Below are 14,970 nucleotides of genomic sequence, written 5' to 3'. Positions count from 1 at the left end.
TTATTGATAAAACAAAGTTATTTTTACTATTGTTATTGTATAGGACTATTTATAGCCCAGGCTTACCCTCAGTGGAGGAGTATAATAAGTAAGGCTAAAAGTCAACTTTTTCTAAATTATGTGGGTGTGAGCTGTGTTTGCAGTGTTACTGCTTTGTCTCAGTCAGAAGACCTTAGGTCTAAACAACTAACCCCTCTCGGCTTGATAATCAAAGTCATTTCAGTATTTATCATGTTAAGTATTCTAGCCAGCACCTTACTTATATTTGCTTTACCATTACTTGAATTCAAACTTCTTGCCCTTTCTTTGACTAGAAAGAATTTTCTCTTCTCTTCAGTACTAGTTAACCCTACTCCTACCCCCATGCAATCCAAAGATGGTCACTCTAGCTTCCTCTAGTCTTCCAATCAGTGAAAAAGTTACCATGACAACTTTGCATCCACACCCCTCCGCTTGGTTGCACATAAGAAGCTCCAATTGGCTCACCCAGGACCATCCTGCACGAGCGGGCAAGGGCAAATCTCTTCAACCTCATTTGTGATGACTGGGCATTTTATTAATCATCCAGAACCCAGCATTCTGGATGCACAGGTCATCATCTTATTTCACTCTAGTCACTTATTTCCTCCTGACTGTATAGGCCTTGATTTGGGGATAAAGCTATTTGGCAAATAATGGATACATTTTCTTGTTTAATTATCCTAAGAACATAGAAACTCTATAACTCCCTTTCTTAGCACTGAAATCTATGCATAGCTTCCTGACAATCCTTAAAGGAATCAAACGACTTTTTGCATTAATGTTAAAAATAATCTAAGAAAAGAAGAATTATAATCAAAGTTTAGTTATTGGTCTTTGTCTTTAAGTCAGGAGCTAATGATAATACAAATTCACTCCTCTAGGTTTCTATTAGAAGATACTGGGAAAATAAGACTCCAAATTTCTTCCATTTATTTACCAATCATTTCATCCCTCCTTCCTTCTAACAAAGACCTGGTGCTGAGTGTTGCGTATTCAGCAGTGAGCAAACAGATTCATCCTACTGGAATTTTACAGTGCAATGGTGGACCGGGTCTTGAAAAGCAAGCAGAAAGCTCTAAATCCTAGGTTCAGTTATTTCTTTTGCTATTTGTACTGCTTTGGGGAATCACCTGACCTCTTGAATCATCTATTTCCTCATGTGGAAAGGGGTGACTGTTTCATGGGACAGTTTGGAAGACAGTATGTGAATTTACTCTCAAACCTTGACATGCTGTAAATACAAGTGATAATTGTAAACTAAGTTTGATTCAGATAGTGCAGGGAACACCCATATCTGCACCACAGACAGGAGTAAAGAGATTTGGAGCAAGAGTCAAAAGACCCAAGTTTTAGTCCTACCAGTTTCACCAAGTTGTACTCCAGGTGAGCAGGGTGTCTCGTCCTCTCTTGACTTTGGTTTGAGCTGGTTGATTTATAATCCTGTGACTTGCCAATATATGCTTCACTGACAGACAGACTGGAAGAAATGCAGAACTCAAGGTTCTCTTGAGAGATAATTAGCTCCATTTCTTCAAAGACAGATTCCCACCTACAATTTCCTGAAGAGACTCTTTTCAAAGGCCTCTTAGGAGGCAAATTCTTACCCTATATTGAACCAAATAGGGAGTTGCCTGGGAGCAGGCCATAGGGGCATACAGGGAACACTAGTGCTGACTAGAGAACTCCACAGGCTGTGTAGGCGACATTTATAATAGAGGCAGTCAATGCCCTGACACTGGCTCAAGGGCATACCATGGGAGCAGCATGAAGTGCATTGAATATTCTTGCCTTGATCCAAACAGGCTCTGTCTGAGCAGGTATGAAGATCCTGGAGGAGTCCTAGCTTTCTTTCTGAGCTCTTTAACCAAGCACCTTGGCTCGATGCCTGCAATTCATGGCCCTGCTTTACTTCCAGTCACTGTAAGAGACTGACACACGTGGACTCTTGCAGGTATTGTTGCTGATTTCACTTAGCCTAGGAATATATTTGCTTTACTACGGTTGTTGGGGGCAGAGGAGGAAGAGCCACAGTTTTGGGAACACACATAATTCATAAATGCTGTTTTAACAACATAGTACAATAGGAAATTACGTTATGGAGAGAGGAAGGCCTTGGAACAGGACAGACTCAGGTTTGAGTCCTTGGCTTTAGGCAGATCTCTGAACCTTTCACTGGGGAACCAAAAAGCATTCTGACTTCCTAGGTCTGTGGTGGGACTCAAAGGTAATAGAGGCAACTTGACCCTCATGGTACTGGCCACTCAATAAAAGCGAGTGATAGTAACTGTTGTTATTGTTATAACCCAGCTCAGCGTTCCATTCCTGGAGCCAGAGCTTAACCCCACAACTTCTGGTCCACCATAGCACAGCTCACAGTCTGATGACACTTCCTTTCATTTTCACATGCAGCCAGACGCCATGTACTGCGAGTCTGCTTTTTTCACCTTGCATTTTCACACTCAGGACACCTCACTTAATGCAACAGTTCCCCTTGGGCTTTCCTTGTCAGACCCCTGAGAATTATCCTCCTGGAGAAACGCTCCCGTTATAGCATTCCCCACTCTAAAGCGCATCATGATCCCTGTGTAGGCCAATCCAAGCTTCTCACTTTGCCTTGTATCCAACCTTACCTCCCCTCCCCTTGTCAGTGGAGTGAGCTCCTTACGCACCCTGCAGTGGTGGGCTGATGTGGAGAAGAGTCCTCTGTCCTGCAGTCAGATGCTCAGTCACCAGAGAGAAGAGGCTCATGAAATGAAGGACATGACAGGGACCAGATAAGGGTGAAAGTTCTGGAGCCTGAGTGTGCACTGTACTTCTTTCTACCCCGTACCAAATATACAGGCTCTTCAGGTGAACTCTCAGTGGCTCAGCCTCTTCACAAAAACTGACTAATAATATTACACAACAGAAGAGCTATGGGGGCTTAAGTGGGGACAGCACAAAGAAGAGTACCTGGTGCTTGCAGCATGGCATCAATAGATGTGAGCTACTGTTTTATTACGGAGATGATCTAAGTATCCCATTAGGGAGGGGAATTGCTTTCAGCAATAGCTAAGAGAGGCTTCTGACTCAACTGGCTCAAAAGCGAAATTATTTTCTGTAACGAGAAGTTCAGAGGTCCACAGCTGCAGGATTTGTTTATTTAGTGGTTCAGCAATATCACCAAAGACCCAGTCCCTCCACATTTCCACTTTGCTATCATTGGCATTAAACAGTTGGTCCTGTGGTTGTTTTCTTGGTATTCCAAGGATGCTTAGTGCAGCCCCAGACCTACTCAGCAGATAATAGGGATATCTAGGGAGGTAGAAGGGTTCTCTTCAAATGAGAAAAACCTTTCTGCAAGTCCTCCAGCAGATCAGGTCATGTATCTATACTTAAATCAACCACTAACAAAGCCACCAGACAAATATGGTAACCTTAGATTAATGTAGACCCACTGCTTGGTCCTGGAAGGGCCAAGACTCTGTCAGAACACAATGATTATTTGGTGGAAGAAAGATAACTGAAAAACTGAGGGACGTTGAGAAGGAAGAAGGCTCAATTAGCCATATCCTTCCCATTTCCGACTCTGAGAGTCTATGGTTCTCTGCTTGTTCTGGCCACATATCTTGCCTATGCACTTCTTTCTGCTGGGAATCAATCTGATAAACTTTTGAATGCCAGGGACTATGCTGGTCTACCTTCCCAATGGGGATCAAAATTCTTGTTTCAAGATTTGTATAGAAAACCAACCATTCAGTGGGGGGACTTCTTACTATAATTAATTACTTCAATATTTCAAAAGTAAACAAGACAATCCACACCACAGTTCACTCATTGGCTTATGTTACCTTAGAATCATTCTTAGTAGGGTTATAAGCAGCTTAAGGCTGAGTACCATGAATAAACTTCTTCCTACTTGGATCATCCATGTGTTCATGGTAGCCAAACATAAATACTGTGCTTTGCCAATGTTTATCACTGAGTCTAATCAGAAGACAGTGTGTGTGTGTGTGTGTGTGTGTGTGTGTGTGTGTGTGTGCTAGAGATCAACCTCTGGGGCTTTGTGCACGCTAAGTACACTGAGCTCCCCATCTCCCCCTGCTCCAGAAGACAGACCTCAAATGTTCTCTCTGATAAGTGCTTAGGGGCAATAAGCTCAGCACCAGAGGAGATCCAGGGATCCAGTTCCTATCCTCTGAGGAGGGTAGGAGAAATTGTTTCAGAAGAAGACTCCTGTTCCAGGAGAATAAAATTGTTCCACTTTCCAGGAGAAGAAATGGTCTAGATGTGGGAAGCTAGAGAAGCCCATTTCTATCAGCTACACCACTCTTTCTTTCTTTTTAGCCTTTCCACTTGACCCCCTCTAGGAAATTTTAGACAAGGCTGACTATACCTACAACCTCCCTGACTATACCTACAACCTCCCTGAGGCTTGTTTCTGTGTCCAGCATCCTGGACAAGCCCTTCTAGATTGATACTTTCCCATCTCTCTCCATTTCAAACAATATTTATCCTTCCTAAAGTCTAATACCTATTGGTTTAGACAATACTATTTTAACAGTTGCTAAGAAGCCAGCTCAGAAATGAAGTTTTTACTTTCATCCTGCTGGGGCATATGGGGGACCTTGAAGGGACTCCTATAGGTATAATGGACTAAGGCCAGAACACAAATATAATAGTGGACTTTGGGGGGTGACTAGCTGGTGGTGGTAGGGCTCTCTGTAGTAGGACAACTTTTGTTGTCTTCAAGAAGTTTTTGCTGGGTGTGATGGTGCACACTCGTAGCCCCAACCCTCAGGAGGCTGAGGCAGGAGGAGCACTGTGAGTTTGAAGCCAGCCTGGGCTACATAGTGAGTTCAAGGCCAGCTTGAATTATAAACCAAACAAAAGTTCTCTACCTGTGATCCTTTACTCCTCCTCTAGCCCAGAGCTTGTAAAAACTTTGCACTGCAGTTTCCCTTATGAAGCTACACTTCTTTGACTAAATAATGTGTGGTGCATTTTGTATGTTAACAGATCAAAGTTATCTGAGAAAAGATTTACTCAGTTGTTTGTTTCTAGCATTCCCTTCTCTGAATAAAGGAATTCTCCTCACACTTATTCTTTTGATCAACATGGCTGGGATTGCTGGTGACAGGGAAGGGAAAAGAGCCTGATAAAAAAGAAACAAAAAATTAGTTTGCTTAGATTGCTAGGGAAATCTGCCTTCGGCAAAAGAAGTAAAACCCAGGACATCCTGTTCTATTTAATAACATCTGTCTTCAGCTTGAGTAAGGAAAATGTAGTCTTTACATCTGTGTGGGGTTGCTCACCCCATTTGCACCTTCACTCCCAGTCTCCTGCACCCAAACCCTGGACATGAGGTGTATCTTCTGTCCTCCACACACACACAGAAAGCTGCTCTTTCAGGTGCTAAACTCCCGGGAAGGTCACAGGCAATCAAGGACAAACTCGCTTTTTAAAATGTAAATCTCAGAACTTCCTCTAACATGGAATAAGCCAATTCCCTAGGAGATTGAAATCTATCTAATTCAGGTACAAAAATAAATGCTCTTTTTCTCCTCCACTACTATTTCCCAAAGTGTTTTAACAACGTGGAGTCCAGGAAGAATTTTACTTACTCCATGTGACAGTCACATCAAATAATAGCGGAATAGCCTTCTGCTTTGGAAAGGCCCCTGATGCCGCCTTCCTCAGATCTATTCTGGCATCATTTTCCAAGCCAGAGCACCAAACAATCAAGATACATTCTGGACTGCCCAGCTGTTCTGTCTGGGAAAGTGACCATTTGTGGGTCAGCAAAAGTGACACTTTCACAGATAAGGCTGCAAACTTAAAAAAATTTTTCTTTCGGCCATAAAATTAAAAGTGTGCTTCCATCTACTTTTGCATTTTTCTCTTACGTGCCAGAAATCTTAGAGGCAAATCTATAGCCACAGTACTTTAATCTGCTCCAAAACTTAGAGACTGTTAGGATTAGAGCCCATGAGATTACCTAGTAAAATACTCTTGTTTTATAAGTAAGGGAACTGAGGCCTAGAAAGGGGGTGGGATTTACAGATGGTCACACTGCTAGTTGGAGGGAAGAACTGGAACTAGAACCCGTATCTTCTGATTCCAGGCTCTCTCTACTAACATGGAGCAGGGCCTGGAACTGTCTACTTTGGCTTCTTCAGATAGTTTCTATTCATCTTGAAGTGAGCTACTCTTCCCTATCCTTTAATCCAGTGGTTCTCAGAATGTGATTCTTGTACCAGAGGCATTGACATCACCTGGACCTTGTTAGGTATGTAAATTCTGTGGTTCTTTTCCAGACTTGCTGAATCTGTGTTTTAACAAGTCCTTTAGGTGATTTTAATGCGTCCTAAACATCAAGACGCTCTGCTTTAACCTGTTAGCCCCATCCAACCCACTAATAAGGGAATCAGGAACTAATAAGATCCATCTGATTTCATGGCTGCTTTTTGGTTTGGCTCTTCTGGTTACCAAAGGAGAAGGTTCACTTAAGCTACCCTTGGAGAAAGAGGGTGTGTTGTACATTTGTGCACAGGAACTAACGTGGAAAGCTGTCAGGAACTGAGGCAGCTCCTGGGATCAATCACTGTCTCTGCCCATGTTTTCCTCTCTACTCTTCCATCTGCCCAAATCTTTCTCAACAGACTCACTCTTTCACTTCCTGCTCATTTTTCTCTTCCTTCACAGCTGTCATTTGCCTTTGGCCCACACTGACCTGACTCTCAAATCTAAATCACAGGATCCCTTTTTGACTTCATTTCTCTTCTCAGTTGAAAAATTCTTTTTATATACATTTTTCCATGTCTCAGTTCACACTTTTGAAGACTTCAACTGGTCCAGCTCATCTTTTGAATGAGGACACACCAGTCACATGCTTGACAAAATGACTGGTCACCATAAAAGATGATGTTTGCTCCCATCTAATCAATATTGACCACAGATAAGTGAACATTACAAAGTGGGTCATTCCACAGGACAGGCAGGATGATATAAGCACAGCTTGGGAGAGGGGTGACTCATGTCAGTGACAGGAGCTTAGGAGGAAACACTGGGAAAGGAGGGGGCAGCAGAGGTGAAACCCTTCTTGTTCCAATGAAGTGGTCAGTGACACATGAGGGAACTTGGCTTTTTGAGGGCTCAGGTAAAGAGGAAAATTTTATTACAGTAGTGTGATCCTAATCTTCGAATATACTTCCAGGTTTGGGTGGCCTAGAAAATATGAAATACAGGTTATCAACTCCTTAAAAGTCAGGGAAAATCTGGGGTGGAAGAAACTTCAGAGATCACCCAGCTCAGTGGCTCTCAGCCCTAGCGGGCCACTGGAATCCCCTGGGGAGCTTTTGAAAACTAAAGTTGCTTGGGCTCTGTCTCAGGGATTTTGATCCAATGCTCCCTCAGGTACTTGTAGTGCATAGCAATGACTGAGAATCACCGTTCCAGCACAGAACTCTTAATTTCACAGGTGAGGAAATGGGCTCAGTCACATAATGTGACTATAGCTCACTTCAAGATCTCATTTCACACTTGCAGACTTTGGGTTATTCAATCACAAACTGTCAGGTCTTGAAGAGATCACCGGAGCCATGCAGCCTAACCTACCACTGTACTCATGACTAATGAGCACAGAGACTTGCCTTGGGATTCGTAGTCAGAAAGGGGGCAGTAAAGGTAGAACCCATACCTCTTGACTCCTAATTATCCTCTTGCCTTAACTCAAAGCTGAGACAGCCAGAAGAGAAGCTAACCAGACCCAGCTGCAGATCTTGTGCTTGTTCGCCGCGAGTACTGTATTTCTAGCAGCTCCCTTGAAACAGTTTGGCAGAAGAGTCTGGGAATTGGACATGCAACAGTCTTGGAAAAAGGAGCCAGTCTTTGGTGCCCTGAGGGTAGAGATGAGCAGATCTGATGATGCTAATCCTGGCTTTCTGTCTGCTTTCCAGTTGTGCTGGGAGTGCGTGTTTGTGTGTGTGTGTGTGTGTGTATGTGTATGTGTGTGTATGACAGCTGTGTGATTGACAGCTGGGTTGGAACCCAGACTGTGACATGCTGAAAGACTGTGTACCCTAGGTGTTCAGGGTTTTTTGCATTGCTGAATAAGGTTATCTTTGTTTTCCAGAGTGACTTTGGCCAAGATGCTGTCATCCACTGTTCCTGTGTATGACTGAAAAGGGGCTCCGGTGGGCTCCTTTTGGAAGAAGAGGAATGTGATTCATGTCCCGGGGTCCCCCTGTATGTGAGTATGTATGTGGGCAGTGGTAAGTGGAGATGGCTCAAGGTAAAAATGTTCCAATGCTAGAAGTGAGGCTCACCAGACATACCAAGCAAGAAGCACGAAAATACAGAGATGAATATAAGTCTTAACCACATTCTTTTATGGGGATTGAGGTGAGGGAGAAGAGATGAAAGGGCAATACCCCTTTAAGACTAGGAGGAGCTTTACTATTGGTAAAACATATTCACATGTATTTAGCACATCTGGCCTTCACAGTCTTGGGAGCGGGCGTAGCCAGACTCCAAGGACACATGGTTATGAGTAGGAGGGCTGACCCACTTCTTCTGGACTCTTGCCCAATTTCTTTATTCACTACAGCATATTGCCCCCTCCCACGTGTGTGTGTGTGTGTGTGTGTGTGTGTGTGTGTATGTGTGTGTGGTCATGTCCCTCTGGGCAGATCCCACATGCAAGGGAATTTATGTGAAGGCAGGAATCAAGTGTTCGCTTCTGAGACACTATATTTACCAACATCTTCTGAAGCTGGGCTGCAGATTTAAAAAAAACACAGGGAATGGGCTATGGGTCAGCTATAATGTCTTAGACAAAGTTAGTTTTCTTCTCAGTAAAATAACAAGCACCCTGTGGGGCTGGTGTAGAGCTCAGACATAATGTGCACTAAATACCTAGCCTCTGGCCCACCATGAATATTACAAGCAGTCAATAAATGGCAGCTGTTAATATCCTGTATATTGTGATTGGACTGTGTGCAGAAACCCACCTGTTTACAAATAACAAGTACCATCTTGGTTTAGGGCCGAGGGCTGCTGAATTTGTCTACATCCAAATAACATTTTAGGTATTTTCTACAGAGCTCTGCCTTTAGAAATCCTACTCTCACTCCTTGCCCAGTCCCTATAACTCATCACAACCCATTCTCTAATTCCTCTAATTCCTGGTACTTGCCAATGGATTTGCTAGTTAATCATGACGGATAATCTAATGTTGGAATCAACAGAATATGGAGGTATTTCAGAGGACTGAGAGACCTCAGTAGGTCTGCAGTTCACATTCATTGGTAGGGAGCCTGAATCAGATGACAGGACCTGGAGGTGGTGGGTCAGGCAGCTCATGGTATCGCAGATAGCTAAGTTAGGTAGAGACTGATAGGCATTGAGAAAGGGGCTGGGAACAAGACAGAGTCAGAATAGAGCTGAGGAAAACTAGACCTGTGGTTGAGGACTGACTTGATAGAAACTAGGTCCCGAGATGGACACATGAGGGCTAGGCCTACAAGCCTCACCAAGATGAACAACTGCAAGCTGTACAGTAACTAGCCCCATCTGGTCTCATAAGCCTGAGCAATGTAACAAACACACAGAAACAACATAATAAACACTTGGACAGATGACAAGAGCACCAAACTCTCACTCTTGCCCTTTCCAGAAATGCCTTTGTTCTTTTCCAAGCTGTGCATCCTCTCCATGTACCTTTGTTTTTCTACTACACCAATATCAGTTAAGTGACTGTATCTATCATCCTATAATTTGAGTACAGTTTGAGTCAATGTAGCCTGCGATGTGATTTTACTGTGTAAAACTCCCTAGACCAGCGATGGCAAACCTTTTGGAACTTTCAATGATACAAATAGCCCACGATGGCATGCTCACCATAAGTATTCCACCACTGTCCCAGACAAAGAACCTCTGTGGCAACCCCCTTTTGGGAGCTTTTTCTTAATATAACTTTTCTATTTTTCACTTCCTTTGTTCTCATGTCCATTCTTTAGCATGGTGAGATAAGAACTTGGGTTGGTGGAAATTCTAAACTCCATTACAATAGCTGCTGAGCATCTACTAGGGTCAGGCCCTACATATATGGAACCTTACAGAATAGAATCCTCACAAGGAGCTATAGGTATTGGCATTATTCCCATTTTACATATGAGGAGACTGAAGTGGTGCTAATTTAACTGTCAAAATTATTAAGATTTGAGGTTAGAGGCCAAGATTGCCTAGCTTCAAAGCCCACTGCTTCCCACCACCACCTAGATCTCTGCAAAGACATCCTTTGACCAAATCTTTAGTGTGGCTCCCGAGTACTTCCTGACTAGATCAGACCTTGGGCTTTCATCTTTGTCCCTGTAGAACTGACTATGAGCACATATCTTGCTAAGTCAGTTCAGCAAGAATCCATCACCCTTGATATCTGACCACCTTGAAATGTTATCACCAGGGCTTGCTTTCAGCAATAATTCTTTCAAGTCAGCTTAGCCCAAAGCCCCTAATATTTGATGTTTCTTCTTACTATTTTTCCATGCACTACCCCCATCTTGCCTCTTGGTTATAAACTCTCACTTGGCCCTGTTGGAGTTGGAGTCCAGTCTTCTCCCTCACTGCAAATGGTCCTATATCTATGGTTGTGCTCCTCCTGCCCCAGGATAAAGTCTGCCATATGATCTTCAACAGGCACCATGGATACATCTTTCATTAATACCTCCATCGCTCCTACCGGTTGGACCTTACACTGAAACTGGAATTGTTAGGTCCATAAGTGTGGACACATCGTTTGGAGTCTAGAGAATAGGGGAGGTGAAGACAGGGATGGTTTTGACCAGCATTCACAGATTCTGGACACCATATTGGCTTCCTCTCTGCATCTCTCTTCTGAGCTGAACTCTGTTCTGGCCTCCACCCAGCCTTAACTCTGGCTTTCACTTCTCCAAGTCACACCCCAGTGACCTTGTGTGGCTTCTCTGCAAGCCAATCCATGAGATGCATGGAGAAGATGCCAGGGGACAGGCAGGAAAAAAGTTGGGGGTAGAGTCCAGCAGAGTCCAGAACTTTACACTGTGTGTAGCTGCCCAAGACCCTCAAGTGACCCTGAGACACTCTGACATCTCCTTCCAGGTTGTGAGACCATGTGGAACCCAGGCATGTTAGGTTCAATTTTAGTATCAGCTGGACCTCATTAGCTTTGGTGGGGGCCAGCCCCTTTCACAGAGCTTCATTGTTCTCAGGAACCTGGCAGGAATGTTTATCATTTCAGAAACTGAGAAGGCCTGGCTCTCTTCCTTCAAGCTTTGGGGCTGTCCTTTCTTCAGATGCTAATCCATAAAGCCGTTCCAAGCCAGGCCTCAGAAGAAGCTCAGGGCTGGGGTGGAGTCCAAACCCTCATTTCCCTTAGGAGGAAGGCAGGTGTGAAGTCAACACCTGGAAAGCAGCCAGATGGAAAGATAGAGCAACAGCTCAGAATGTCACATGTCAAATAGTTCAATTGGGTAATCATCTGAAGACGGCTGTGTGTGAAGCATATGCTGGAAAGCTGTACTGAGAGTGTGAGGGACTAAACCAAGAAGACAGTTCAGGTTACCTGAGCCTGTCTCAGCCTCATCCAGCTGCAGGCTCTGGGACTAGTAGATCGGTTCTTTCCTGGCTCTGGAAATGGTATCCAGCAATCCGTACCTCAGATACTTGGGCAGTCGAACACTCCTGGAACTGCAGTGGTGCTCCACCTTAAGTGCCCATCAAATGCACAGTAGTGAACTGTAAGAAGCAGCATAGTGTAGCAGTTACCTGTCTACACACTGGTGCAGGCTATATGGCTTGAGCCCTGGCTTTGATGGTTATGAAGTGTGTGTCTTTGGGCAACTTATTTCTCTGTTTCAGGTTTTCCACCTACACCTACCTTCTGGTAAGGAATTGTGATAATTAAATAAGATATGTAAAGATTTTAAGATAATACTTGGCCTTTACAGTTATTAGGATTTTCTACTGGCTTCAGCTCATCTGTAGGTGCCTAGCTGGAGGAGTGGCATGCTTGTTTCCCACACTGCCTGCCCACTTTCTATGCCACCCTCTCTACCTCCATCCAGAGATGACTTGATTCTCTGAGTGCAAGGGGTTGGGAGGGCTCTTTCTACCTAAATGGATCCCCACACATGTGCCGCACTCCTGTCTACCACTGACCTCTTGGAGAACCACGAGTGGGGCCTCAACAGGAGTCAAAAACAGTGCCGCATTCATCCAATCCCCTTGGTGGCATGAAAGTAACCATGTTGTTGGGTGGAACCTCTTTTCCATTCTACCAAGCCCCTCTACTCTCCTGTTTCACTATCATAGGGTCCCAAGAGGCCATGTGTCTTAGCCAGGAGAAGGAGTACGCTTTGCTCACTGCAGACAAATGTTCTTTGTCTCAGTTCTTCACATTCAGTTTTCATGGCCCAGCTCAAATGAATAAAAGCTGTCAGAGATACATGATTACCTGTTCTCCATACAACACACTATTTAGAAACACTCATTTTAAAATTATATATAAACTACATATCTCTACAAGTACATATTTGAATACAGGCTAATAACTCTCTGTTGGTAATGTTTCATACATATAACAAACCCAGACAGCTCTTTCATCATTAGTGCTAAAAATATAGGACCTCTTGAAAATCCTCCCATTTCTGTTTTTTAAAAAATGTATATTCTGAACACATCATGAAGAAAACCAAGTGATTTCCTTGGAAAACTGTCCCCAAATTCTTTAGCCTCTGGAAGAAAATGCAATGGCAAATGTTTGCCCAGTAAAATGACATTTTAGGTGGAATCTGAATCAAGTCCAGATGAAGGTATACTGGTTCTTTGAGGCAGCCAAAGAAGTCGGGCTCTGGTATCCAACACTCCATTATTCATTGGTCTGAACTGCCAGGGAAACTGTCTGCATTTTGGAAATGACCAGAAAAGGGATGTGTGTGTGCAAGGAGGGGAATAGGTAGGGGACGTGAGAACAATCTGAACTATTTTTCAGGCCAACTCTGAGCTACATGCTGGGGATTTATTATTTGGAGGTGGAACAGATTGTTATTTCCTTACTGGGCACCCTGTATTCATTTCTTTGCTTATGGGATCATTTTCCTGAGCAGCCTGCATAAATTCCAGTGACCCACCAGGAGTTAGCTGCTTACGGTCCCAATAAGCAAGGCCAGTGGAAAGAACATTTTGCCCTTTGCGGAGACTTCCGCCTGAACTCTCACCCCAAGTGCACTCACCGTGGCCTTCGGAAGGTCAGGCCATAGTGCTGGCAGGCCAGCCCCACAGTGGGTGTGTACACAATGGGCATGAACTTCTCCACATCTGAAGTCAGCACGCGGTAGAAGAGCTTCTCGTTCCGGTCTTGAAGTGTCATGAGAATTATGTACCTTGGAGAGGGACAGAAGCAGCAAACTGATCTTAGGGACATGATGCTACTGTGTTCAAAGGCAGATACAGCTACAATAGCACATCCAGGAGCAAATCAAGCATCAAGATGTTGGTCTAAGCAGGGCTAATATCTATGAATTGTTCACAGATCATGTGCCTTATGGTGCTTATTATTGCACATGGTGTAAGCTCTGTTCAAAATACTTTACATGAACTCCTCTAAGAATTCCAAGGACTTCTCAGGCAAGTACTCTAATTCATGCTATTTTAGAGACATGAAGACATGGATATGGATAGGAAGCTACCCAAGCTTTTGTGGCAGTACTTAAGCCATCTGACTGGAGTCTGTTCTCTCAACCATTTTGTAAGATCATTGCATTACTAGATGGGCATTAATGAATGACAATAAAATAATAATATTTTGGGAGTGAAATAGGTCATCCAGGGGCAAGGAAAATACTATGCAAATGAATGCTGTATGAACCGACTTTTTCTACTATCCACAGGCAGAGTGCACAGTGATTGAGTGATCACAGGCAGAGTGCACAAGTGATTGAGTAGCAAAGAGGCACAGGGAAAACTCCAAAAATAACTTCTCCAGAAGCCTGAAATCACATAGCTAGGAAAAGACCTTATATTCACCTCCTAAAATGCAAAAAACCTCTGAGAAAGAAAAACAGGGGTTGAAATTCACAGTGAGGTATAACTGCTGAATCACCACCTTTTTGGACAAGAGTTTGGGAGAGGGTATGGGGGCACTTGAGGCCTTGGCATGGGGTGGGCTGAGAGAGAAGCTCTTGTGGAGGAAAGAGCTGTGTTGCGGTGGAATGATCCCTGGGCACAGTGTCAGGGTCCTGGGTTTAACTCCCAGCTCTGCCATTTACCATTCCTTGGGAAATCTTGTGACTTCCTGGGACCTCAGTCTGTTCTCCACTAAATCCACTGATCCAGAACTAGAATCTGTGTCTTGAACAGTGTCTTTAGGAAAGAAGGGTTCATGCTCAGGAATAGTCAGGATCTTAGCTCATTTCCAGTACATGAGATTTCCAATTCTACATTCTAACCCCCAAACCACTTACCCAGTGGCCATTGGTACACATCTCTTCCTAATTCCAGCCCCTACCAGAAAACCAGTTATTAAGCATGTATGAGCACACCATTGCTCTTACCCACAGGCAGCTTGGAAGCCTTCTTGGTGTTTCTCCAAGCACCTGCTCAGAGCACTCCTGGGAACAAGTGGGTCAAAGCAGCAAACTCTGCATCAGGAGGAACCCTCTAAAGCTCCCAGAAACAGGCACAGTCCTCTCTCCCTGAGCCTGGAGTTTCACCCCAGGCACATGAGGGAGGCCTATCTAGTAGGAAATAACTTGAAGGGAATGATTTGGGACTTAAATTTTAGGGTTTACTATCTTTAGGAAAGATTGCACTTTGAACTTTAATGCATTTTTATACAATTAACAGAGGAGGGAGATTCAGATTGTTAAAAGTCAGGGTGTGTCTCACACTGTTAGTTGAATTTGTTGTGTAATTTCTGGTTTTCTCTTCAGG

The 14,970-nt window shown here is 43.8% G+C and overlaps 1 protein-coding gene across 5 annotated transcripts in view; it reads right to left on the bottom strand.

Moving 5' to 3' along the window:
- The window catches only part of Me3 (malic enzyme 3, NADP(+)-dependent, mitochondrial), a 220,084-nt gene that overhangs the window by 94,662 nt on the left and 110,452 nt on the right, over positions 1-14,970 (bottom strand). For all 5 annotated transcript variants that reach the window (XM_005379738.2, XM_013512068.1, XM_005379739.2 and 2 more), the window contains one exon: positions 13,272-13,421. In XM_005379738.2, coding sequence (XP_005379795.1) covers positions 13,272-13,421 — 150 coding nt within the window. The remainder of the gene's footprint in view (positions 1-13,271; positions 13,422-14,970) is intronic.

Source organism: Chinchilla lanigera, unplaced genomic scaffold (genome assembly GCF_000276665.1).
Source record: "Chinchilla lanigera isolate Chin_1 unplaced genomic scaffold, ChiLan1.0 scaffold00013, whole genome shotgun sequence".
Lineage (NCBI taxonomy): Eukaryota > Metazoa > Chordata > Mammalia > Rodentia > Chinchillidae > Chinchilla > Chinchilla lanigera.
This window is presented reverse-complemented; position numbering and strand designations above follow the sequence as displayed.